Source organism: Colletotrichum abscissum, assembly GCF_030869225.1.
Source record: "Colletotrichum abscissum strain IMI 504890 chromosome Unknown Scaffold_28.1, whole genome shotgun sequence".
Taxonomy (NCBI): Eukaryota; Fungi; Ascomycota; class Sordariomycetes; order Glomerellales; family Glomerellaceae; genus Colletotrichum; species Colletotrichum abscissum.
In genome coordinates this window covers 460044-484160 of record NW_026850187.1, presented here as the reverse complement: position 1 = coordinate 484160, position 24117 = coordinate 460044, and the positions used below count along the sequence as shown (strand labels likewise).

General features: G+C 51.7%; 10 protein-coding genes across 10 annotated transcripts; 6 read left to right on the top strand and 4 right to left on the bottom strand.

Moving 5' to 3' along the window:
• Positions 1-4030: 4030 nt before the first annotated feature.
• CABS01_10825 (uncharacterized protein) lies at positions 4031-4417 on the bottom strand (the record flags this gene model as incomplete). Its single annotated transcript, XM_060544180.1, has 1 exon — positions 4031-4417. A coding segment is annotated over one exon (387 nt), but the record flags the coding sequence as incomplete, so codon positions are not given.
• Positions 4418-4931: 514 nt separating this feature from the next.
• CABS01_10824 (uncharacterized protein) lies at positions 4932-5403 on the top strand (the record flags this gene model as incomplete). Its single annotated transcript, XM_060544179.1, has 2 exons — positions 4932-5019; positions 5087-5403. The coding sequence occupies 2 exons, from the start codon at positions 4932-4934 to the stop codon at positions 5401-5403; spliced, it is 405 nt and encodes a 134-aa protein (XP_060398903.1).
• Positions 5404-6889: 1486 nt separating this feature from the next.
• CABS01_10823 (uncharacterized protein) lies at positions 6890-7276 on the bottom strand (the record flags this gene model as incomplete). The annotated part of the gene is made up of 1 exon (XM_060544178.1): positions 6890-7276. One exon carries the CDS (start codon positions 7274-7276, stop codon positions 6890-6892), a length of 387 nt encoding a protein of 128 aa, XP_060398902.1.
• Positions 7277-8152: 876 nt separating this feature from the next.
• On the top strand, positions 8153-9458 carry CABS01_10822 (cytochrome c/c1 heme lyase; the record flags this gene model as incomplete). Its single annotated transcript, XM_060544177.1, has 2 exons — positions 8153-9093; positions 9185-9458. The coding sequence occupies 2 exons, from the start codon at positions 8153-8155 to the stop codon at positions 9456-9458; spliced, it is 1215 nt and encodes a 404-aa protein (XP_060398901.1).
• A 580-nt stretch (positions 9459-10038) lies between these two features.
• Positions 10039-10438, bottom strand: CABS01_10821 (uncharacterized protein; the record flags this gene model as incomplete). Its single annotated transcript, XM_060544176.1, has 2 exons — positions 10039-10260; positions 10385-10438. 2 exons carry the CDS (start codon positions 10436-10438, stop codon positions 10039-10041), a joined length of 276 nt encoding a protein of 91 aa, XP_060398900.1.
• Positions 10439-10683: 245 nt separating this feature from the next.
• Positions 10684-11443, bottom strand: CABS01_10820 (longiborneol synthase; the record flags this gene model as incomplete). Its single annotated transcript, XM_060544175.1, has 2 exons — positions 10684-11151; positions 11204-11443. 2 exons carry the CDS (start codon positions 11441-11443, stop codon positions 10684-10686), a joined length of 708 nt encoding a protein of 235 aa, XP_060398899.1.
• An 872-nt stretch (positions 11444-12315) lies between these two features.
• On the top strand, positions 12316-13819 carry CABS01_10819 (benzoate 4-monooxygenase cytochrome P450; the record flags this gene model as incomplete). Its single annotated transcript, XM_060544174.1, has 5 exons — positions 12316-12851; positions 12925-12988; positions 13056-13289; positions 13362-13682; positions 13742-13819. The coding sequence occupies 5 exons, from the start codon at positions 12316-12318 to the stop codon at positions 13817-13819; spliced, it is 1233 nt and encodes a 410-aa protein (XP_060398898.1).
• Positions 13820-14375: 556 nt separating this feature from the next.
• On the top strand, positions 14376-16075 carry CABS01_10818 (uncharacterized protein; the record flags this gene model as incomplete). The annotated part of the gene is made up of 3 exons (XM_060544173.1): positions 14376-14650; positions 14708-15232; positions 15292-16075. 3 exons carry the CDS (start codon positions 14376-14378, stop codon positions 16073-16075), a joined length of 1584 nt encoding a protein of 527 aa, XP_060398897.1.
• A 1887-nt stretch (positions 16076-17962) lies between these two features.
• Positions 17963-22590, top strand: CABS01_10817 (ABC-2 type transporter; the record flags this gene model as incomplete). The annotated part of the gene is made up of 3 exons (XM_060544172.1): positions 17963-18724; positions 18781-20842; positions 20897-22590. The coding sequence occupies 3 exons, from the start codon at positions 17963-17965 to the stop codon at positions 22588-22590; spliced, it is 4518 nt and encodes a 1505-aa protein (XP_060398896.1).
• A 729-nt stretch (positions 22591-23319) lies between these two features.
• CABS01_10816 (uncharacterized protein) lies at positions 23320-24075 on the top strand (the record flags this gene model as incomplete). Its single annotated transcript, XM_060544171.1, has 2 exons — positions 23320-23787; positions 23947-24075. 2 exons carry the CDS (start codon positions 23320-23322, stop codon positions 24073-24075), a joined length of 597 nt encoding a protein of 198 aa, XP_060398895.1.
• Between the last annotated feature and the right edge of the window lie 42 nt (positions 24076-24117).

The following is a 24117-nucleotide window of genomic DNA, read 5'->3' as shown; positions in this document are numbered from 1 at the left end:
ATGCTGCGTAGTAGACGTCTACACCTCCGGTGCGGCGGGTGCTCCGTGTGCTATTGTGTACAACCGGGATCGGGATGGACTGCTACGGATATAGTGAGTGGCAATCCCACAGCGCGATTCGCGCCGGGAATGGTTCGACACCCGGCTTTCGGTTCTTGAAGACGGCAGGCAGGGGGGAATAGACGTTTTAATCTCGGGAGCACGTCATCGGTCGGAGGGGGAGATGGATCATGGAGACATTGGCAGAGAGAGAAGTCCGGGCAGTTCACTGATGGTGGAAAGCTAGCCCTATCCACAAGACGCAATTCAGGAAAGGCTCTTGATCAAGAAATCCTGCACAGGACAGTACCGAAAGAAAAAGTAGCAAGAACCGGAGCTGAGCGTCTTCTCCTATGCACAAGAGAGCTACAGACGCTAAAAATTCACAGTAGCCGCCCATTGTAGAAGGTAATTCTAGTCGAGGCAACACTAGTAACAGACAAGCAACCCAAAGAGACCAAAACCCACCAAGAAAGGGAAAAAACGTGCCCAGCGGCTTGCAATTCGCGCCGTCTTACCTCGTTAGCCGGCCCGGTAACCACCCAGAACCCTTCCAAACCGGCCAGGGCCCCGGCGGGAAGGGCAGACGGACTCCCACACAGGCACACAGAGCAGCGCGCCGCACGCACAAGCGGCGCTGATGCAATGCAATGCAGGGCCCGGGATCCCAGTTCCACTCTGCTGGCCGTCTACTGCAACCTCACCTCTCCTCCCCCAGCGTCCGTGCCGTGGGGGTTTGAACTTGGAGCTGTTCTGTCTATCTATCTAAGTACCTTGTTATCGAAAAAAGTTAATTCTTTCTAAGTTATAAGTATAAAAATATAGTTTTAATAAAATAGTATAGTACTTACTTAGTACTTAAATTAAAATATTTTTTTAAGCTTATTATAAAAAAAAGATAATTATATTACTAACTACTTATTATTAAAGTTTATAATATTATAATTTTAATTATAATAACTTTATTTATAATAAATAAAAAGTTTAATTATAAGTCCTTTAAAAACCTCTTTTTAAGGGCTATAAGAGCTTCTAAATTAAGTTAAAATACTTATTAAAATATTAATAACTAAACTAACTTTATAATAACGGCCTTAATAAAAAAACTAAGAAACGAATTAAAAAATAATACTAAAATCCTTATTTATATTAAATATAATTTATAAAAAATAATAATATAGCTATAGAATATTAATAATATATTTTATTTTAAAAAAACTATTATTAATACTAATAAGACGGATAAGGCCGTATTAATATAATACTTTAGCTTTTTTTTATAACTTAAGGATTATAATTTTAAATAATATTAAAAATTTATTAAAAAGCTCTTTTAAATATTTTAATATATTTATTATTATTTTTATAATAATAAGATTTTTAATATTTATATATAAATATAAGTTATTTATTTTTAAATAGTAATATTAGCTTATTAATAAACTATTAAAACTATAATTTTAGCGATTTTTTAATAAAGGAGAGGGTAGAATAGAGGAAAGGATAAGTAATTTATAAAAAGGGTTAAGGTTAAATAGTACGGAATTCGAGGGTAGGGTAGTGTTTATATGTACTGCGGCAATCCTCTAGTAATGCAAAACGATGGAGTTAAACAGTGCTGTCTGTCTGTCACTCCTGGCTTCGCTGTGGTTTGTCCGGCTTGCTGGACTTAAGTTGGAGGTGGGCTTGCTTAGATCCGGTGGGAAGGGTTTGCCGTGTTGGGCAAAAACTGCCCGGGGGAGGCAGATGTACTCCGTACAGATGTGACGACCGGCAGAGAGCTCGCACATCAGCGAGACCAAGTCTCCTTGACGAGGACACCCTCTCTTTCTGTTGCTCGCGTGCTCTGCCTGAAGAGAAGCGAAGAAGTTGTGTCTCGGTCGCGGTTTCGTGCCCACTGGCTGGTTCAAGATCATGTCCCGGTCGCCCGCAGGATCGTTCGATGCAGAGCGCCCATCTCCGTCGATGAGACTCTCGTACACTGCGAGTCCTGTCCCTTTTGGGCGTGAAGAGGTTTCGTGGGTGTTGCGGTGTGGATGGACCGGGATCGGGAAGCATGGAGGAGGACTGCGTATTCCTTGCTGAACAGTTGCCTTCCTCGTCTTGTTCACTCAGTTTTCCCCAAAGTATCGCGTATCGCCGGTTCCCCCGGATGTGACATTTTGTCCTCGCGAACCGTTCCCCGGCGCTTTCAGTTGATTGATAATACTGCTAATTCGCCAATGGGTTTGGGCCCTTGGGGTCGTCGCATCACCATCCCTTCCCTTCCCCCTTCCCTTTCCCCGCGCCATGTTGATCACTGATCTCCCGAGTCCCAAGCAGGCCTTACAGGCTACAGCTACCACTAGGCTAAAAATCCCGAACACCGACCGCCGCACCGCGGGACACCGCCGGACACCGCGGCAGTTGTTGTCACTCGCGGCAGAGTGCCCTGGGGGTTTGGTAGCATGTTACAGTGACAGTCAAGACAGTGTACTGTACAAACATTGGAGAGCAGGAGAGACACTGCAGAGTCGCAAAAAAGTCTAATCTCCAGATCTTGGGCTTGTGCCAGAAGTCTGGGGAAGTTCAAGGGTGACCACTGGAGCTCGGTTTCGCTCGCACAAAAGGTCGGACGAAAATGTGTCTTGGCAGACCTCGAGAGCTTATTGCCCTAGGTGAGGTGGTATGCCGAAATGCAGATTGACATTTTGCTTGGCTCAGAAGAGAGCGGGTTTGCGATGCTGCGGTTCTGACAATGTCTGTTCGATGAGTGGGATTCCTCGTCGGCCCCGTCAAGTATCCGTAATCTAGGTAGAGTCTAGCTAGACAAAGGATACTCCTTACAGCAGATATGAAAGTTGCCGCCGCCAAGAAACGGTTTTGAGCACAAGAGACGAAATTGCAAACACATACCCCAAAAGGCTGAGACGGTGTGTTTTTCACATTCTGAATACGGATATCCGACTCTTGAATTTAGTGTGTGTGGACTTTGGTCCCCGTTGTCTCTGTACGATGGGGACATGGAGACTTTTTCGCATGGGTGGAGGAGGGGAAAATGGTTCGATGCCGGTGCCATGACGCGGGAGCTCAGAGATAAGGTGCAATTCACGTGTAAAATCAATGTGTCCCGCATTACGGCGACTGGCTGGCTGTCCGCTGGTTGGCGGCGGCGGCGGCGGTGGCCTGTCACTGAGGTCCTGTCACCGGTCAGGGCTACTCAGGGCGGAGAACTAACACTAGTTAGACTTTAGTTAACAGAGTGATTAATTACTGGGCTCCGACTCGACGGAAGAGCGGAGGGGTGACGACGAGGAGGGGCAGTTGTTCGTTGAAGAGTGAACACCTCTAGGCTCTGGAATCTGGAGTCCTAGACAGATCATTGTCATTGAGTTGGGATATTTTGGAGACTGGATAGACCCAAGTCAAAGACCGACAACAAGGAAGGGATCGGGGACGGCTGGATTCCCACGCGTTCGGGGTTCCCAAATGTGGACGGCGTCTCATTGTCCAATACCTATGCAGGTCGCTCGCAGGTGGTCTGGGAATGGCGTGGTCGGTCCGACGTTGGAACTTGGGGACGCGAGCCAGGACGCTTGGGGTTTGTGGAGATTGCCTGAAACGGGGGAGGAGCACATTAGACGATTGTTAGAAATGGAGGTTTGTAAGATTTCGAATGTCACTGAGTCGAGTTGGGTCGAGTTGCGTGAGAATGACAGCCCAAGAGCCCATGAGGAGCTCCATGTTCCTGCTCAACTATTGCCCATAGCATAAAGATGTGGGAGAAAGAGAAGACGTTGTTGATTCTGATCATGTAGCAAACCTCGCCTGGACTGCAACTTCCAAGAGACAATGGCAACTTTTCCTCAGCCGAACCGAGAGTCTCCTCGGGGCTTGCAACTCTGGACACCACATCCAGAGTCTCTAGAAACTCCACGACTTGTTTGATGACGGGAATCACAGCCCGAGGTTCGGGTTTCGGGGCTGGCGCGCTAAGACATGAGAACAAGATTCACCCCCATCGTCTGTTCCCCTCCTCCGTTGCAGCCTTCATCCTGTGCTCCTGTGCTCCTCTCCCTCCACCTCCACCACCCATTACCACCATGGCACCATGCACATTGCAGCGTGCACCGCTAGCTCGGCCTGCCATCCCCTGCCTCCCTGTCCGTTCCCTGTCGCCTTTCCTCCCGAAGCCGCCCATCTGGCTGAGGTGAGCAGGCCGTGCAGCGACACCCAACCCAGTGAACCCACCAGCTAACCCCCAACCGAGCGTTGTAACACAGAATGGAACCTTGGAGGAGGGAAAAAAAGAAGAAAAAAACCTACCACTGCTGCGTAGAGAGTGTGTGAGAGAGCGCCAGACGCCGCCGCCAGGATGGTGGAGGTACCTCAGAAGCAGGCGGGCACGGCCGGCGGCGGAGGCGGCGCGGTGTCTCTCGGCCTGTGAAGAAAATTCCCCATACCTCTGTGCAGCGTGCAGTGCTGATTACTGAAATAAGACGTGTCTGCCTTCCACATCAGCCTTCCCGCCTTTGGTTCCTCCTTCTTCTCACCTCTTCATTTTCTTCCCTCCTTCAACACCAAAACCGACCAAATCGCTCTCCTCCCTGCTGATAAAGTTCTGCCACCCGCCAGACACCCCAATTGCATTTCCGTCAAATACACAAAAAGCCACAGGCACCCAAAAGTTTATAACCACCCTTGATACCCGTCGCTAGCGCGTACCGCACACACCCCAGCTTTATCATCACAGGCGAGGAGGAGAGCTCAACCACCAAACTTCTTTTTCCCTCCTACACACTTCGGTCCACCACCGCCCACACCAACGAACGAGCTTCGGACCCTTTCGGAATCACCACTCCAGCATATCTTTCGAGACCTTTTCCACTCGACTCATTTTTCATACCCTCAAAATGTTCGCTACCAGAGTCCTCCGCCAGGCCGCCGCTCACGCCGAGCGTACCCCGAGCATCAAGTTCCTTGGCCGCCGCTCCATTCCTTGTACGTCTGCTCTACCTGAAGTCCTCACCAACGTCCCGTTCCCACGATACTAACAAGACCTCACCAGCTTCCATCGACCACAGCCCCGCGCCTCACCCAGCTTCGCCCACCGGCAAGCTTCCCGCCAACTTTGGCAACGGCTCCGCCTCCCCCAAGCACACCAGCTTCAGCTCCTACCGCGACCACGCCCAGCAGCACGGTCCCCTCCAGCGCACCATCGGCTCCGGCGTAGGCGGCTCTACCGGCCACCAGCTCGGCTCCGTCGTTCCCCCCTCTGGCGTCGCTTTCGACCGCTCCGAGCTCCCTGCCCGTTTCCGCCGCCAGCCCCTCGACATGGCTGAGATTGAGGCTGTCGAGTCCGGCGGCGCTGCCCTCTTCGGCTGAGTGTGATGTCGGAACGACGAACGGAAAACGGAACGCGCCCTTGTGACCTCACGGTTAAGGGAGACATTATTTACCATGACATCCGCGGGCTGGACTACGAAAAAATGAGCGATGATGGCGCGGAGACGAGGAAGAGACGGAACGGGGTGGAGAGTTGGCGAGGTTCACAAAAGTAGGCGATGACAACACGTGTGTACGAAAGGACGAGATTACAGCGACGGTGGACATCCCACCCTCCGCGTAGACCGTCGACCACAAAAGCTCCCGGGATTGGGGCCTTCGGCAGGACACGGAACAGTCGGCAATATTGATTCGTCACGGCACGCTCGTGACCAACGGCTAGGGAAAAGTTACAAAAGCGATTTACTATGGCGGCTTCGTGATATCCATTACAATGGAAGCGATTCCCATCCGTCAAGTAAGAAGCTTTGCTGGGATACTATGGGAGTTTCTACTGGGAGTTCATCCAACACCCAAGCGGACACAGGCATCAAAGACCTGTCTCTTGCTTTGGCCTTTTTCTATACCTAGTCTTGAACTTTTCCTTTTACCGTCGACGTCAGGATCCTGTACCGATAGTCTAGACTCGTCACACACACCAACAGACCCCGTGCATAAAAGCAAGTTTACTTCAACATCTTCCGAACTCTATTCGTGATCATCTGTGCCGAGCCGAGCTTCATTGAATTCAATCCCATGTGATGATGCTTCCCTGAGACTATTCAGAGTCTATGTGAAGCACCTGCAGCTAATGTAATGTAACCGTCTTTCGGAACTACGAGCCAATGCTTAGCAGGCGCAGCTTACCACCTAGTTGGCCTGCATGTGATAGGCTCTCTCTCCCGCAGCTTTGGAGAAACGCGCACCCTGCGTCCGTAGCTCCGGGAACAGCTTGGGGAAATCGTGCCACGTTTGATTTCCCTTGGCCCATGGGGAAGTTCTGGTCTGTTTCTCTAGGCACATGCAGGTGTTATAACTAGGTATCCTAAGGTTAGCTACTGGGCACCTAAGCAAAAAACGCAGCTTGGACGTAAAAATCATCCGATAGATTCCTGGAGGCTTGAGCTACCCGCTTCCGTCAATTCCCGAGGTAGCCGACTTGCCAGCGTCCACCCGAGCTTGGAGCCTCAGCCACCGATTTTTTGCGATGTGACCTGTGTCCGAGGCTTGACGTCGGTTGCTGGTCCGTGCAGAATGGCACCCGTACATGTCTAGATGTACAATGATTTTATGAATCTCAATGATATCAAGTACCGCTTTGCGGTTGCTTCAACTATGAGGCTCTCATGGTCTATGGAAGACAATCAGATGAAAGAAACACATGTGAATAATGGCTATAGCCACTCACAGGAGCAAATGTACAACTAGATGTCCCTGGAATTCGGTCCGCCTTGGAGGAAATATCGTCTTGCAGGTACTTACATCGTATATCTAAATCAGATTCTTCTACCTTTCCTTCTGAGAAATACAGGTAATCTCAAACAATTTACAGCTTGGAAGTCAATCCCAACATACCCCATGCCCCAATAACAATCCCCGACGTGGCTCTAAACATAGCTGATCCCAGCTCACCCTCCCGCCAGCAAACGTACCCGTCAACGAGCCCAACGTACACCAGTAAAGCCATGACGATGTCTACCCCCACGTAGTCCCCGCGAAGATACATGATTAGCTGGACCATCCCTAGGATAGATAGGCGGGCGCCGTCGAGGATGAAGCACGACTGTGCTATGGGTGACTCTGCGAATCTTTCTGGCAGCCCGAAGGAACGAATTCCAGCATCTTGGGCGAAGAATGGGACGATGCCGCCGAGGGTGTGGGCGATTGCGACGAATAGCGGGAATAGATGGGGGAGTCTGAACTGGCGCGACATGGTTGCTTGCATTTTGACTTTACCCAAGGCATCTGAGAGCAATATAATTAGATTTAAAGGTAGTCTGACGGCACGAATCTATTCCGACTTTCTTTTCATCAACAGATCATGCTAAGTAGAGAGATATCTACGTAGTAGCACGTGGTAGTAAGCACTAAAGCTCACCGAGGCAGAAATCCTAGGGATAGCATCAACAGGCTTGACTGAGGCGATCTCTAGAAGCACCAGCCACATATTGATAGCTTGAGCCACAGGTTGTCGGTGGAATATCGGATCGTGGATCCAGCAGCTCGGGATTTTGCTGACACATCAATCCGCCAGAGCTTCCGTGGACCGTGGCCATCCCGGCGTCATCGGAAGCACCCGACAGACAGTCCCATCATCTAACCGCCCAATCAAACGGCGTCAATCACATCATCCCAAAATAAAAATTAACAGATGCGCATGGAAGACACAAACAGGAAAAGTCTCCACCTAAAAAGTCGTTGCATCCCGCTCGTTCGTCGCGGAATCGTGAATCAACCCCCTTCACGAAACCAGCCAAGAACCAACGAAACGAACGCGCCCTCTCCCTTGGGCTTTCAGCTGCGCCAACGCAGACATTCAATGCGGTTCCCGTCGCAAGACCCCTCCCAGCTACGACGCCCCAAGATCTAGACAAACAAAGAAAGAAACACCACTGCAACCCTATCCCCGGGTTCTGGATCTAGGCCCCCGTCCCGCATCTGGTTACCTGTCAAGCCGCCAAACCTATCGAGGGGTTCATAAAGGATCAGATCCCTTTGCCCCTTCGTTCTTCGAGGGCTTTCATTCCTGGATATCTCTGACTGGTATGAACCATACAACCTTTACTCAACTACATACCAAACCTCCACAATGAACGCCGATCTCGTAGACCTCGTTTTCCTAACCCGCTTCCAACCTTCAGCAGCTACCATATCCTCCTCCGTCGCAATCGACTACGAAGACCATCCTCACCACACAATGTCAGACTCCAGCAACGGCGCCGCACCCGAGACGTGCCCCGTCGACCACAAGGCCCGCGAAGCCTGGCTCCAGCACGCCCGCGCCGCGAACCCAGACGCTGCGCAACCTCCTCACCCGCCGCACCCGATACCCCCGACCCAGGCAGGGTCACCACAGTCCCAGGATGCGCAGTCATCATCGTCCTGGACGCAGTCTCTACTGTCTCTGACACCCTTCTCCTCTTCCTCGGCGCCGCCGCCAACATCTACGAACGCCCCCGCGACACAAGCTCCCGCCGCCTCCGCCGATGCCGCCGCTGAAGTCTGTCCCGTAGACCACAAATCCCGCGAGGCCTGGCTCGAACAAGCCCGCACCGCCTCCGCCGCGAACGGTTCCTCAAATCCTCACACACCACACCCCCACCACACTCTCGAAGCCGCGCCATCATCACCACAGCCCTCGCAATCATGGGCGCAGTCCCTAAAGTCCTACATCCCCTTCACCTCACCAGTAACAACCGCACAATCAAACACACCAGACCTCCCACCATCCACACCCGCCAAATCAGGCCTCGACACCGAGCGCGAAGTCTCGACGATTCCTAGGACTGCGACGTCAGCGTACCCGGGCACCAGCCGCCCCTCCAACCACGAGCAGGAAACGGGCTCGGACGAGGCGACGGGGAACTGGATATACCCTTCCCAAAAGATGTTCTTTGACGCCATGAAGCGCAAGGGCCACGATACCCGCGCGCAAGACATGGCGACCGTGGTGCCGATTCACAACGCCGTCAACGAGAGGGCGTGGAAGGAAATTAAAGAGTGGGAGGCGCCTTACCTCGAAGGCACAGCGTAAGTCATGTCTCCTACCATGGTTCTGGATTCAATCCAGCCCGTCCACCATCAAAGAACGAAGTAGAAGAGACCTAACACAAGCCCATAGCTGCGACGGCCCCAAACTACACTCTTTCCTCGGCCTCAGCACAAACATGTCCCCCAAGGCGCGCGTGAATACCCTGCTGGGCTACACCCCGCCCTTTGACCGCCACGACTGGGTCGTCGACCGCTGCGGCGTACAGGTCGAGTACGTCATTGACTTCTACGCCGGACGCCCCGACGCACGCGGCAAGCCCAGCTTCTACCTGGACGTGAGGCCGAAGCTGAATAGCTGGGAGGGCGTAAAGATGAGGGCTTTGAGGGGTGTTGGGTTGGCTTGAGAGGGGAGGGCATTGGACCGCTTCCGTCTGGGCTCTGATGGCTTTCCCTACGCGGGAGGCGGTTGAGAGTGTATAAAGATGTGTAATAATGTACAAATACTTGCAGCATTGGGACTGGCGTATCTATCTTGTCTTGTAGAAAGGATATCCCAGGGACCACCAAGAGAGAAGTACTCAATTTCAGACAATCTCTTCACGACGTTGTCGATTGAAATGGATGCGACCATGACATTGCGGCCTCAGCTGGAACGAACCAACTCTCGTCACTATCAAAGTCTGCGAAGGCAGATATGCTCTGTCGCTCCTCCGACATCTCGAGGAAACATGTTCACTCCGAGATGTAACCCAGGAATGACTCTGCAGTTTATATGTGAATCGGACAATTGGAAATCGTTCAAACAAAGCCGTTCTCTCTTTACTACCAGTTATCTGGGGGAAGGTAAAGAGCTGAGGGCTGAGATCCCATCTCAAAATTTCGTTTGGGCCCCTTTTGCTTGGAAGTCTTATCTACCAAGTCCTCAACAGTATATTTTGCACATCATCTTAGCGTGCCTCGGAGAACGCCATCAACAATGAGAAATCACCCACGAAATGCAGTTCGCACGTCATCGCGCGAATAATAACAGGTGTGGAAACCCAGACGCATCCCGACGCGTGCACGCCCGCTTTCGGTTCCGGTCTCGATATGGACAGCGACGGCTGCAGGGGCCCGGGGGCGAAGATCGGGATCCTGTAAGAGCCGAACACCCGCAGCCAGTCCGACGTTACTTGGCACCATGGCGCCGGGGATTTGTGCCTGGTGCTAAACGAAACTCCAGTATAGAAAGTTATTCAGTTGTCATTTGTGGAGAACATGACTATCTATACAGTATGCTATACTTTGAATTGAAGAAAGGTTTATTAGGCGGCAGAGAAATCTACAGTACTATCTCAGAAAGGTAGTAGCGCCGGGTATTCAAGTGCATAGCTACATATCCCATGGCGTAAGCGTGCCATATGCCCTCGTACGGATGACTGTTCTTCAGAATTGCCCTGGACCGATTGTACGCAACTACGGTTTCCAGAATGGCGGATTCTAGTATAGACAAGGGACTTTGGCTTAGACTCAAGGCTTGTTTGTGGATATAGTTCCTGATTTCACCTGCCTTTTCCTCCTTGTAAAATCTGCAATTCCATGTTAAGATTCTAGTTGCTTTTTGGTCATCACAAGTGAAGGGACGAGCACTTACGATAATATGTCATTGGTCAGGTTGATAAACTTGCCCATCTCGGGCGCAGCCGGCAGGAAGCACGCGATATCCGGACATGTCTCCTTGTAGAAGCAGAAATAGGTATACACCTCTGGAAGGCCCTCTTTATCTCGAAAATAGTAGGGCCAGCTGACTGTTTCTTTTGATAGGACGATTGTGTGGTACTGCGGCCGGATCTCAATAGCGTTGGAGTTGACAAAGGCTAGAGCGGATAGCACGATTAAGTTGGCGACTATTGGGTCGTAGTACTTCTTTGTCGACTTGAGCACTTCGGCAAAAGCCTGTAAAAGTGCCGAGGGCTGCTGTTCTCCCATCAGAAGCCGTGTCTGGAATTGTTCTAGGTCTGGCCCTAGCTCGACGTTCTTGTCGTCGATGATGAAGCCGTACCAGGTAAAGAGACCGATGTGGATCTGGATTTCGAGGGGGTGGAGAGGATACATTTCCTATCGAGAGAGTTCAGAAGTGTCAAGGGGAGCACGTTAATGTAGAGCCTACGGCAGCGACAGCTAGTCCGGCCTCGAATCGCATTTGCGAGGCATCGTCGGCTTCGAGATGGACACCGCACCGGAGAGCTCTGTCGAGGAGAGCTATCCTCAATGCTTTCTTGTCAACTTCTGGAGGCGACGCGTAGTTGATGGCATTCAGAAACGTGGGGATCAGACATGACAGCGTTTGCCGAAGATCCGCGCCTTGATCAAGTTGATCGGTCTGGACTACCATCGGTGGTTGAAGCATATTGCTATCACAAAGGCTGCAGTCTGTGATGCTGATCAAAGTCCGAGTTCACCAACCAGTGGAGGGGATAAGGCCCACTGTATCTTTTCAAGTCTTTGTCGTTTGAAGAGGAGCCACCCCGAGTCATACAGCCTGAATATCATTGATCAGTACGGATACACGGAATGGACCCCGTCTCTTCACCGCCGCAAAGGGGCATATTGGCTGCCTCAAATCATCCATCTTGCAGACATGACGCCCCACGGTATGCGGAAGGAAGGAATCAATGCATCCCCATCACACTAATAGTTCTCAGCTCGTCTTATCATAGGTTGTCGGTGCGAGCTTACGGTCAGCGACGCAGCGCGCTAGCTCGGCGTAAGCCGGTCTAGCCCTGGATAATCGCGATATCCACTCCTTCAATATTATCATGGGTGTTGGGTTACAAGGGGTACCAAAATGGACTGGAAATATTGATTTTTCTGCCTGCTTTATAGCAAGTTCTAAAGTGATGCCTAAACTCTGTATTCGTCTTCTTCAATCGGAAGGCATCCCCGCTTCTCATTTCGAGTCGTCCTTGACAATTTTATATCGACAAAATGCTTCCTCTACTGTATCAGTCCGTAATTACGTTACCTTGGACACCGCTTGGCCAATTCCTCGGTCTCATAGTTGCGGTGTACTTGGGTATCACCACCTTGAGATCATGGTTTCGTTTATCGCATATCCCTGGCCCTTTTCTCTCTTCCCTATCTTATTGGTCTATGTTTCGGATCCGCACTCGAGGCTCTCGAGGGTACCTAGAGTACGTTAACCTATCGACAAAATATGGCGAGCTTGTCCGCATTGGCCCCAATGACTTGATTACGTCTGATGTACAACTCATCAGGCGCATGTCGGCGGCCAAGTCAACTTATGGGCGGAGCAGCTGGTACAAAGCCACCCGGCTGGACCCATATCACGATATGATGGGCAGCGTACTCGATAAGTCTGTCCATCATGCCTTGAGAACAAAGCTTCAACCGGGATACCAAGGCAAAGATATTCCTGGGTTAGAAGCCAGCATTGATTCTGGTATATCGGATTTGGTGAGCTTGATTCGAGAAAGTTATGCCACCAAGCTCTCTCCGCTGGGAGCAGAAAATGCAGAGAGTAAAGGGCTTCCAGCGCAGAAGTCTGTTGACTTTGGTCGACTGGCGCACTACTATGCTATGGATGCTCGCTCGAGGATGTCGTTTGGACAGCCCCTTGGGCTTCTTCGGAAGAATTCAGACGTCTTTGGGTTGGTTGCTATGTCAAACTTGGCCATAGACATTTTGCAGTTCTTCACGGACATTCCGCCGCTCCAACACATTTTTACATCGGATATTGCTCTACGGCTTCTTGGCCCCAAGACTACAGATAAGAATGGCTTTGGAAAGATCATGGGGTAAGTCCTTTGTATTTGCTATGCATATTTTATCCCGTCGCCTTTGCTAGAATAACAAAACTAATGTGGACAGACTTGCCAAAGAACACGTTGCCGCTCGATTTGGTCCTGACGGGAAGGATGAGCCTGACTTACTTGTAAGTTATCAACTGCTTTAAGATGGCCTAAAGAGACTTATGTAGTCCACTAACGCGAACTCGACAGGGGTCATTCATACGTCGCGGCCTTGATCAGCGCTCAGCACAGTCCGAAATCATGTTCCCGATGGTTGCTGGCTCTGACACAGCAGCAAAGGCCATAAAATGGACGATGCTCTATATCCTTTCTGACCTCTCTGTGTATGAGTCTCTTATAAAGGAGGTTGAGGACGCAGTCTCAGAGGGAAGGATATCAGACCCCATCACATATAAAGAAGCTCAGGAACTGCCATATCTTCAAGTAAGTCAGAGTAGGAAGAGCCGGTCTGTTCAGTTTACCTTGAAACCGTCTACTAATCATTGTCGAAAATAGGCAATCATATACGAGTCCCTCCGTGTGAAACCCCCTTTTGCTGGTCTGGTAATGAAGCAGGTTGGGCCCGGGGGCGATATCTATAATGGTATCAAGCTGCCTGCAGGCACCAGAATTGGGCACGACGTGACGTCGGCGACCCACGACAAGAGACTCTTTGGCCAAGATGCTGAGGTATTCCGGCCTGAGCGATGGCTTGAGGCCGATGCTGAGACGGTGAAGTTGTGGAAGCAACAGACTGAGCTCGTGTTTGGCGCTGGCCGATGGCGATGCACAGGCAAGTCTGTCGCTTTCTTGGAATTGAACAAGATATTTGTCCAGGTGAGCAATTCATCGTGATCTAATTGCATGGTACGGCTGCTTGTGCTAATCCTATGCAGCTCATTCGGAACTTTGAATTCCAGCCTTCGGATGCTGAAATGTTTGTAAAAATCTCCAACCGTGGGAAAGTGTATTAGGAAAGCAGGCAGGTCTCGAGATGGATGTTTATGCCTGTTTAACGACCTAGTTTTACGAGACATGACTATAAAGATTGGGTTATTTTGGTCCCGAGGAGTTTACTAATATAATGGCGCGATACTATCTCATCCCATTGACCCCCAAAATCAATCAACCCCCTTTGGAGTCGCTGCATTCCCAGCAAGACTCAGGCATCTCTACTCCGTGAACACCAATAGAAATACCAATCTACCTTGGTGGTTATTTCGACTGTGACCATTAGTCATGGCGACTCAAGAAATTTCGAACGGTGTAATGTTATTATGTTATTACCTCCCCGAAAATGGGCCAACTCGGTGGTCCGTCCACTTCGGCCGAGATCGGGCAGGTTGGTCAAAAATTTGCGCAATTGCATAATGAAAATGCGTCTTCTGCGCCCTGTACGTAGTACTCCCTCTGAAAAGACAGTATCCCCATTGTTTCTGTTCAGTCCACAGTTGAATAAGTGAAGAGTGCAGCCTGCCTGCTTGGTGGTTCAAGGCCATAAGTCACCAACCACCAAACTAGAAACTCACGATGTCGACCACGACCACAGTGGAGCTGGTCAACGCACCAGCAACACCACTGCCACAACTCTCAGCTTCCACATCAACATTATCGCAGTCGCTGGACCCGACTACTGTTTTCCCCGAGAATGGTCAAAATGGCGACCTTTCAAAGGGTAAAACCATGGTTGTCATCTCCTCAGTGACCTGTATTACAGGCATTAGCTCCCTTCTGGCCGGCATAGTTACTGTTTGCATTCCGGCCATGGCTCGAGATGTTCATCTTGATGGCAACCTTCTCTTATGGTAGGGACTAATGCTAAAAGACCCATGTCGTTGTACACTCATTCTGATAGTAACAAGGCCTGCCTCTGTTTACGCCCTGACCTGCGGATGCACACTCCTGCTGTCTGGCGCCATGGCCGATCTCTACGGTGCTCGAACACTATATCTTTTGGGATGTTTCTTGCAATCGGTCTTCACCCTTGCCTGTGGGCTGGCGAACACGGGGATCCAGCTCATCATGTTCCGTGCCTTTGCCGGAATTGCCATCTCCATGTGCCTCCCATCCGCCGTTAGTATCATAACGCACGCGTTCCCCACGGGCAAGAGAAGAAACATTGCCTTTGCATCAATGGGCGGAGGCCAACCAATTGGGTTCTCTGTTGGCCTCAGTGTTGGTGGTGTGTTCACAGATACGATTGGCTGGAGATGGGGATTCCACATCGCCGCAATCATCAACACAATCATCTTCATTATTGCGCTGAAGTGGTTGCCTGGCATCGGCAAGAGAGATCCGGTCACTTGGCACAGGTTCAGGACCGAGGTTGACTGGGTTGGAGCATTCCTAGCCAGTGCCTTCCTCTCAATGGTCTCTTATGTGCTTGCGTGAGTCTGCCATGCGCCCTCTGCTTGGAGAGCGAGATCAACTAATAGGACGTTGACAGTGCGATCACCGACAGCACTCAGGATATCAAGAAACCAGAGAATATCGCGCTGCTCGCTATCTCTGCCGTGCTAATCGGCGGGTTCGTTGCCTGGGTAGAAAGACAAGAGCGCTTGGGTAAGCCAGCCATAATTCCAAACTCACTCTGGAAGAACCGCAGCTTCACTTGCATCTGCATCAGTGTCTTCATGGTATGGGGTGCCTTCAACGCGACCGAGCAGCTCAGCTCGTTTTACTTCCAATACGTACAGCGGCTCACCGCAATCGACACATCGGTGCGCTTCTTGCCGGCTCCCGTGGGCGGAGTCCTGGCCAACATCGTCGCCGGTCTCGTGGTCCACCGCGTCCGGGCAGACCTGGCGATTCTCATCGCCGTCGCCCTGGCGTGCTTGTCGCCGCTATTGATGGCGATCGCTGACCCCGCGTGGTCTTATTGGATCTGCGTCTTCTGGGCAATGTTTATGAACGCTATTGGCGCTGACACGTTATTCACAATCTCTAATCTGCTGATCACATCGCTGTTTCCGGCCAAGAAGCAGGCCGTGGCCGGAGGGGTATATAACGCCATTGCCCAAATCGGTAAAAGCGTAGGGCTGGCTTCATCGGGCGCCATTGCGAGTGCCGTGACTGCCCGGTCGAACCTCGCCGACAAGGAGAGCCCGATGGCGTTGTTGGAGGGTTACCGGGCGTCGTTTTGGTACTGCTTTGCGCTTTACGGCGCAACCTTGTTTGTGACGGTTTGGGGACTCAGAAAGATCGGCAAAGTGGGTGTCAAAAAGGAGTAAGTAGGAAACCGAGGAAAAGGGAATTGGGGGAACCACCGGGGCAACGGGGCAAACGGGTTGATGAGTAACCCTCCCCGTTCCTCTCCAGCCAGAAGCATCTCGCTTTGCGAGATGACCAACAGAGTTTCCAGTGACGCAGCGGAAACTCTACTTGGCAGCGGACTTTTTCTGCCAAGAGATGCCATCTTAATGCTTACCGAAGTATGAAGAGAAAACCACGTCAACGCCGCTCAAAAAGAGGTTCTGGACTTCCCCTCTAGTCGAAGCTTATGCTGCGGGGAGATTCCTAGGAAATTCTCGGTCGTTCGGGAGGGACGATCTGCGTCGTCGCGCAGCGCACTACATACGATTTGACCTGCAATGCAAGACCTGACTCAGCGGTCTGATATTTCAGCCGATTGCAGGACCCCGGGACCCGAGAATGTGGAAAAGGATCAAAAAGGGGTGATTCACATCAGTTGAGAATTATGTATGTTTCGCCCACCTCACGTGGAAACACTCAATGATGCTGAATAATAATGCACATTCGCTAGTCGGAATCCCTAGTTCCATCTGAAGTTGAATCTCACAACGATGGGTCTAACATCTAAGTCTTATGCACCGAACTTCGGTAGCTGCAAAGTGACGTCTACTTGGGGGCGACGGACTCGCAGTTTTGTTTAGCTCGCTGAAAAATCTGGCTCAACTTCTCAAATTGATCACAACAACTGCGCTGGGTTATCGAAACCGAAACTCCGCAACACAGCGACAGAAACGATAAGCATCTTCTGGAAGTAAGGGGGAGATTTCATGTCTTTATCAATCAAAAATCCACAATCTGCAAACTCCGACACAAAATACCTACTGGCTGACAATCATCGGTACCTCGGGGACGGGAGTTCCGTTGGTGGAATGCGTATCCGTACTGCGTTACTGCGTAAGCTTCATTTCGGTGCGCTGTGAACAGCCGCAGCCCTGCCCAGCGTAAATCTCCCGTATGTCTGCCGGTGGCCCCATCCCGATGTGACGCCAGATTTACGAGCAACGCAGAGATGTACGGTGGGCCTACACTACAGAATCGCATGCTTGGCTGAGTGCCAGAGACAAATTGGCACCAAACTGGGAGCCACCATGATGCAATCGGAAAACAGCAGAGCGTCTCGACCACAGTTAGCCCATGTTCTGACCGTAAACGGCTTAGCAAGCTTAGCAAAGCCTAGTTTCTGACTCGTCCCTAGGGCCGCAGCGTGGCTCTTGCACCCAAACTGGAAGAGTTATCGAGCCTCTCGGGTCACTCCAAGTCCCCGAGTCGGGGACGGACTGTGATGGCAGACAACAGCCCGCCCGCTCCGCCATCCATGCTGGTGGGAACTCGGAAAGCCCAACATGCACTCCGTGCGCTAGGAACACGCTCGCTTTCTCCCCTAGCTTACACATCTTGTGCGCAACAGTTCGGGTTTAGAGTACTGACCCGGGAGAATGCCTTCATGTTTGGCAAGGGGTGACCTCATAGCCACCGGCCGGCCGGTCGGCGGGAGCACTGCGAACTCCGCACCAACTGGTCTCGGCCGTCTGCTAGAGTCGCGCAACAAACTCAAAGCCCAGCTGGCTTGGCGGGATCACGGCTCTAGCTCGGTGGCCCCGGGAGGTTGGCCATGTCCGCAAGCGTACACCGTAGATCTGCTTCTACTATGGGTTCTTGATATAATATAGTCATCCGAAACCCATACATCCCAATTTCGCTTTTTAGTCTTCATCGAATATCCATAAAGTCTGTGAGCATCTTACACATTGCAACATACTTTAGCAAACACTCCAGCACCATCACCAATCGGCTGTGCGACTAATACCAACAACCTTAATTTCCAGCTCATCTGAGCTTCGCCCCTGGTCATCACATCTGCAACCATGGAGGACAGAACAGCAACCCGAGGCAGCTACGGCACAACTACCTCTTCAGTCACAATGAACGGAGAACAACGAACATCATCCGAGCAGCCCACTGGCGGCTTTGCTCCCATCAACACGGGAAAGAATGGCGATTCCTCCGATGAAGAATATGGAGACATTGCCAGCCCTACGAGAGATACCCGCCGCGATACGATGATGATCGATGAGGAGGATAGGAGGGAACTTCAGAGAATCGCAACAAACCTTTCGCGGCATCAAAGTTTGGCCAGCAATGGCCGTCCTCTTTCGACACATATCTCTTACGGCCAAGACGATCCCGCCTTGGACCCTGCAAGCAAGTCTTTTGATCTTTCAAAATGGCTCCAGGCTTTCATGCGAGCCATGCAGAATGAGGGTATCACCCTCAAGCATGCTGGTGTCGCCTACAAGGATCTCAACGTTTCTGGTACTGGCGCTGCTTTGCAGCTGCAACAGACCGTTGGTGACTTCCTTCAAGCACCTCTCAGAATCGGCGAGCACATTAGCTTCGGAAAGAAGGAGCCTAAAAGGATTCTCAACAGCTTCGATGGCCTGCTCAAGAGCGGCGAGCTTTTGATCGTTCTTGGTCGCCCTGGTTCTGGATGCAGTACACTCCTGAAGACGATGACTGGTGAACTCCAGGGTCTGAGCATTGGAGACGAGTCGGTCATCCACTACAACGGCATTCCACAAAAGAAGATGATGAAGGAGTTTAAGGGAGAAACCGTTTACAATCAGGAGGTTCGTTCCCACGCCCCAATGTTTTGTTTGATATTCACTAACAACGTTCGACACAGGTTGACAAACATTTCCCCCATCTTACCGTCGGTCAAACACTCGAATTTGCCGGCGCAGTTCGCACACCATCCAACAGACCCTTGGGTCTTAGTCGCGAGGAGGCTCACAAGAGAGGAGCCCAGGTTGTTATGGCAGTCTGTGGTCTCAGCCACACCTACAACACCAAGGTCGGAAACGACTTCGTTCGTGGCGTCTCTGGCGGAGAGAGAAAGCGTGTCTCCATCGCTGAGATGATGCTTGCTGGCTCTCCCATGTGCGCATGGGATAACAGTACTCGTGGCTTGGATTCCGCGACCGCTCTGAAGTTCGTTCAGTCGCTGCGCCTTGCCTCCGACTTCACCGGCAGTGCCAACGCTGTTGCCATCTACCAAGCCAGTCAGGCCATCTATGACCTCTTCGATAAGGCTGTCGTTCTTTACGAAGGTCGCCAGATCTTCTTCGGCCCTGCCACTGCTGCTAAGTCCTACTTCGAGCGCATGGGTTGGGAATGCCCCCAGCGTCAGACCACAGGAGACTTCTTGACATCGGTCACCAACCCCATCGAGCGCAAGGCTCGTCCGGGCATGGAGAACCAGGTTCCCAGAACCCCCGAGGACTTTGAGGCATACTGGCGTGCATCTCCCGAGTACCAAGCTCTCCGCCAGGAGATCGAGCAGCACACCGACGAGAACCCGATTGATCCCCACGGTCATGCTCTCACTGAGCTTCGCCAGCAGAAGAACGACAGACAGGCGAAGCATGTCCGCCCCAAGTCTCCTTATCTCATCAGTTTAGCGATGCAAGTGCGACTTACCACGAAGCGCGCTTACCAGCGTATTTGGAACGATATCTCGGCTACAGCTACAGCGGCTGTTCTCAACATCATCTTGGCTCTCATCATCGGTTCGGTCTTCTACGGCACTCCTGACGCTACTTCAGGTTTCTACTCCAAGGGTTCGGTCTTGTTCCAGGCTATTCTCATGAACGCTCTCACTGCTATTTCCGAAATCAACAGTTTATACGATCAGCGGCCCATTGTCGAAAAGCATGCTTCCTACGCCTTCTATCATCCATCAGCTGAAGCCATCGCCGGTATCGTCGCAGATATCCCGATCAAGTTCGTCACGGCAACCTGTTTCAACCTCATCTTGTACTTCCTCGCTGGTCTTCGTCGGGAACCCGGTCAATTCTTCCTGTACTTCTTGATCACCTATATCTCCACCTTCGTCATGAGCGCCGTCTTCAGAACTATGGCAGCCATCACTAAGACTATTTCTCAGGCTATGATGTTGGCTGGTGTGCTTGTCTTGGCTCTTGTCATCTACACTGGTTTTGTCATCAGAGTTCCCCAGATGGTTGACTGGTTTGGTTGGATTCGCTGGATCAACCCCATCTTCTACGCCTTCGAGATTCTCATCGCCAACGAGTTCCACGGCCGCGAGTTCGTCTGCTCCGAGATTATCCCCGCATACACACCTCTGATTGGCGACTCTTGGATCTGCTCGGCTGTCGGCGCTGTCGCTGGCCAGCGCACCGTTAGTGGCGATGCTTTCATCGAGACCAACTACCAGTACTACTACTCCCACGTCTGGCGCAACTTTGGCATCTTGCTGGCTTTCCTCTTCTTCTTCATGATCATCTACTTCGTCGCTACTGAGCTCAACTCCTCCACCACCAGCGCCGCCGAGGTTCTCGTCTTCCAGCGTGGCCGCGTCCCTGCTCATCTTCAGGATGGCGTCAACCGCAGCGTCACCAACGAGGAGATGGCTGTTCCCAAGGACCAGGAGACTGAGGCCAACGTCAACTCAATCCCGCCCCAGAAGGATATTTTCACTTGGAAAGACGTCGTCTACGATATTGAGATCAAGGGTGAACCCCGTCGTCTGCTTGACCACGTCGATGGCTGGGTGAAGCCCGGAACTCTCACTGCCCTCATGGGTGTCTCCGGCGCCGGAAAGACGACTCTTCTCGATGTCTTGGCTCAGCGAACTACCATGGGTGTCATCACTGGCGACATGTTTGTCAACGGCAAGCCTCTTGACGCCAGCTTCCAACGTAAGACTGGCTACGTTCAGCAGCAAGGTATGCGGCTTCTCCTTCTTAACATTGTTTGAACATTCAACTAACATTATCCAGATCTCCACTTGGCTACCGCCACCGTCCGCGAGAGCTTGCGCTTCAGCGCCATGCTTCGCCAGCCCAAGACTGTTTCCAAGGAGGAGAAGTTCGCTTTCGTCGAGGAGGTTATTGACATGCTCAACATGCGCGACTTTGCCGACGCCGTCGTTGGTGTTCCCGGCGAGGGCTTGAACGTCGAACAGCGCAAGCTTCTTACCATCGGTGTCGAATTGGCAGCTAAGCCTAAGCTTCTTCTCTTCCTTGATGAGCCTACCAGTGGTCTCGACTCCCAGAGCTCCTGGGCCATCTGCGCTTTCCTCCGCAAGCTGGCCGATGCCGGTCAAGCCGTTCTCTGCACCGTTCATCAGCCCAGCGCCATCCTCTTCCAGCAATTCGACCGCCTGCTCTTCCTCGCCCGCGGCGGTAAGACTGTCTACTTTGGTGATATCGGCGACAACTCCCGCACCCTTCTCAACTACTTCGAGGGCCACGGCGCTCGCCGATGCGGTGATGAGGAGAACCCCGCTGAGTACATGCTCGAGATTGTCAACAACGGTACCAACTCCAGGGGCGAAGACTGGCACAGCGTCTGGAAATCTAGCAATGAACGCCACGGCGTCGAGGCTGAGATCGAGAGAATCCACCTCGAGAAGCAGCACGAGGAGGTCGCTGGTAGCGAAGATGCTGGTGCCCACTCTGAGTTTGCCATGCCCTTCAGCACCCAGCTCATGGAGGTCACCGGTCGTGTCTTCCAGCAGTACTGGCGCATGCCCAACTACGTCTTCGCCAAGTTCTTCCTCGGTATCGCTGCAGGTCTCTTCATTGGTTTCTCCTTCTGGAAGGCCGATGGTACCATGGCCGGCATGCAAAACGTTGTCTTTGGTGTCTTCATGGTCATCACCATCTTCTCCACCATCGTGCAGCAGATCCAGCCTCACTTCGTCACACAGCGTGCCCTCTACGAGGTCCGCGAACGCCCCAGCAAGGCTTACTCTTGGAAGGCATTCATGTTCGCCAACATCATTGTCGAAATCCCCTACCAAATCGTCACCGGCATCCTCATCTGGGCTTGCTTCTACTACCCTATCATCGGCATCCAGGGCTCCGTCCGCCAGGTCTTGGTCATGCTCTACGCCATCCAGCTCCTGATCTATGCGTCCTCCTTCGCCCACATGACCATCGCTGCCTTCCCCGATGCCCAGACCGCCTCAGGTGTGGTTACTCTCTTGGTCCTCATGAGTTTGACCTTCTGCGGTGTCTTGCAGTCCCCGACTGCCCTCCCTGGCTTCTGGATCTTCATGTACCGCGTGTCCCCCTTCACCTACTGGGTTGCTGGCATCGTGGGTACCCAACTGTCCGGCCGACCCGTCACTTGTTCCGCCACCGAGACTTCTGTCTTCAACCCGCCTGCCAACCTGACATGCGGCGAGTACCTGGCGGATTACCTAAAGCTCGCCCCCGGCCAGCTCCAGAACCCCGAGGCTACGGAGGCTTGCCGGTACTGCTCTCTCAGCAATGCCGATCAGTACCTGGCCGGCAGCAACATCTTCTATGATGAGCGCTGGCGCAACTTCGGTATCGTCTGGGCTTTCATTTTCTTCAACATCTTCATTGCTGTTATCTCTTACTATCTCGTCCGCGTCAAGAAGTGGAACTCCGGCTCGTCCAAGCCCAAGAAGGAGTCCAAGGGAAAGGAGACGGCGGCCCAATAAGTTAATGGCCTCAACCATTACAGTTTCATGTTTCATGGGAAAATCATACCAATATCTTAATATGTCATGTTTCATATAGCGAGCGTTGCTTTGGATATCCTCAACGAAATTAGTAGATTCACAGACTCAATATCCTAAACCAAAAAGTCCACAAAGAGTTTCTTCACGTGATAACCTCCTCTGCAAACCTAGCAAAGTTTTCGAATCCTCTCATTTGACTTTCGTGGAAACGAGTTCTCGGTGAAGCCTCGGACAGAGTAGACGTCAGATTACCACCAAGCGACCAAACATTGAATAAATAGATAAGAGCGCCTAGACATCTTCTGTTTCATTGAGCGCCGCAGATGGATGGGCTGCATTGACAAAGCGAATGCTCGTCACAGCACAGTCTGTCTCCCGCAACATTTAACAACTGGCAGCTTCTTGCTCATCTTCACATTCCACCCGTTGACCGTCTTCTACTCACTACAACATCCAGACACGACGAAGGCTACACATACAGGCCGAACCCACTGAGCCAATGGCGTGGCGTGGCTCAAGCGATCCCTAGGCAACAAAGAAATCTTGAGACATTGTGTTGGGGTCCGTAGCGCGTGCTGTTGCTGCCTGATTATGCACGAAGGTGTCCAACAAGATCAAGAAGCCTCAACTTCAACATTGAAGACTCACGTCAGCTGTTTTACAAGGCATTAGTAACAAACACTCAAAAACGTCACCAATTATCTCAGAATGTCTTTCTCTCACACTGGCGATGCTCCGCCACCTCTGCCCCGGCCGCTTGTCGCAAAGGCTCGAACTCCGGCTCCGGCCCTACCGCCGCCAACCGTGCCCCCGACAGGATCCCCTGGAGCTTTCTTGGTCGAATTACTGATCTTCAATGGCTCGCCATTCAAAGATCACTGGGCGTACTTTGTACGCTCTCGCGCCGATGATGATATCGGTGTCAAGATCCACGCGACCGGTGATGTGCGTAATGGCTTCAAATTCGAGGTCAAACGCAGTCATGACCTCACAAACACCTCAGATATCCCTACAAAAAGAGTTTCGCTGCAGTGGGTTGATGCTCAGCACTTTAAAGAAGACGCGATGCTCAACTGGGGAGTGGAAGAGATTGATGAGAGGCCTGTCTGCGGTTTTGAGGCTAGTGCGTACAAAGCGAAGGCACCTGGGAAGACTTTGAATGCAGTTGAAGACAAGGTGAGGCTTTCGCTTGACTTCTCCAAATAGCTGCAATACCTCTGAACAGACCACTTCATGCGTGTATGATTGCCTAGTAGGCAGGTCCTCAGAGGTGCTTTTTTGCAAACATCTGTTTCTGCAATGCCTTCGGAATACTTGACTAACAGAGATGCAAAGGATTCATCTGGCAAAAAGGTCATCCTCAAGGACTGCCAAACATGGTTGGTGGAGGCAGCGGGCTACCTTGTTGAAGATCGTATGTTCAGTCCTGAAGTCTCTATTTACCTGCACGCGATTAAGCAGTGAGTCTTAGGTGACCTCTCGAGGTTCCCAGATTTAGAGGTATTC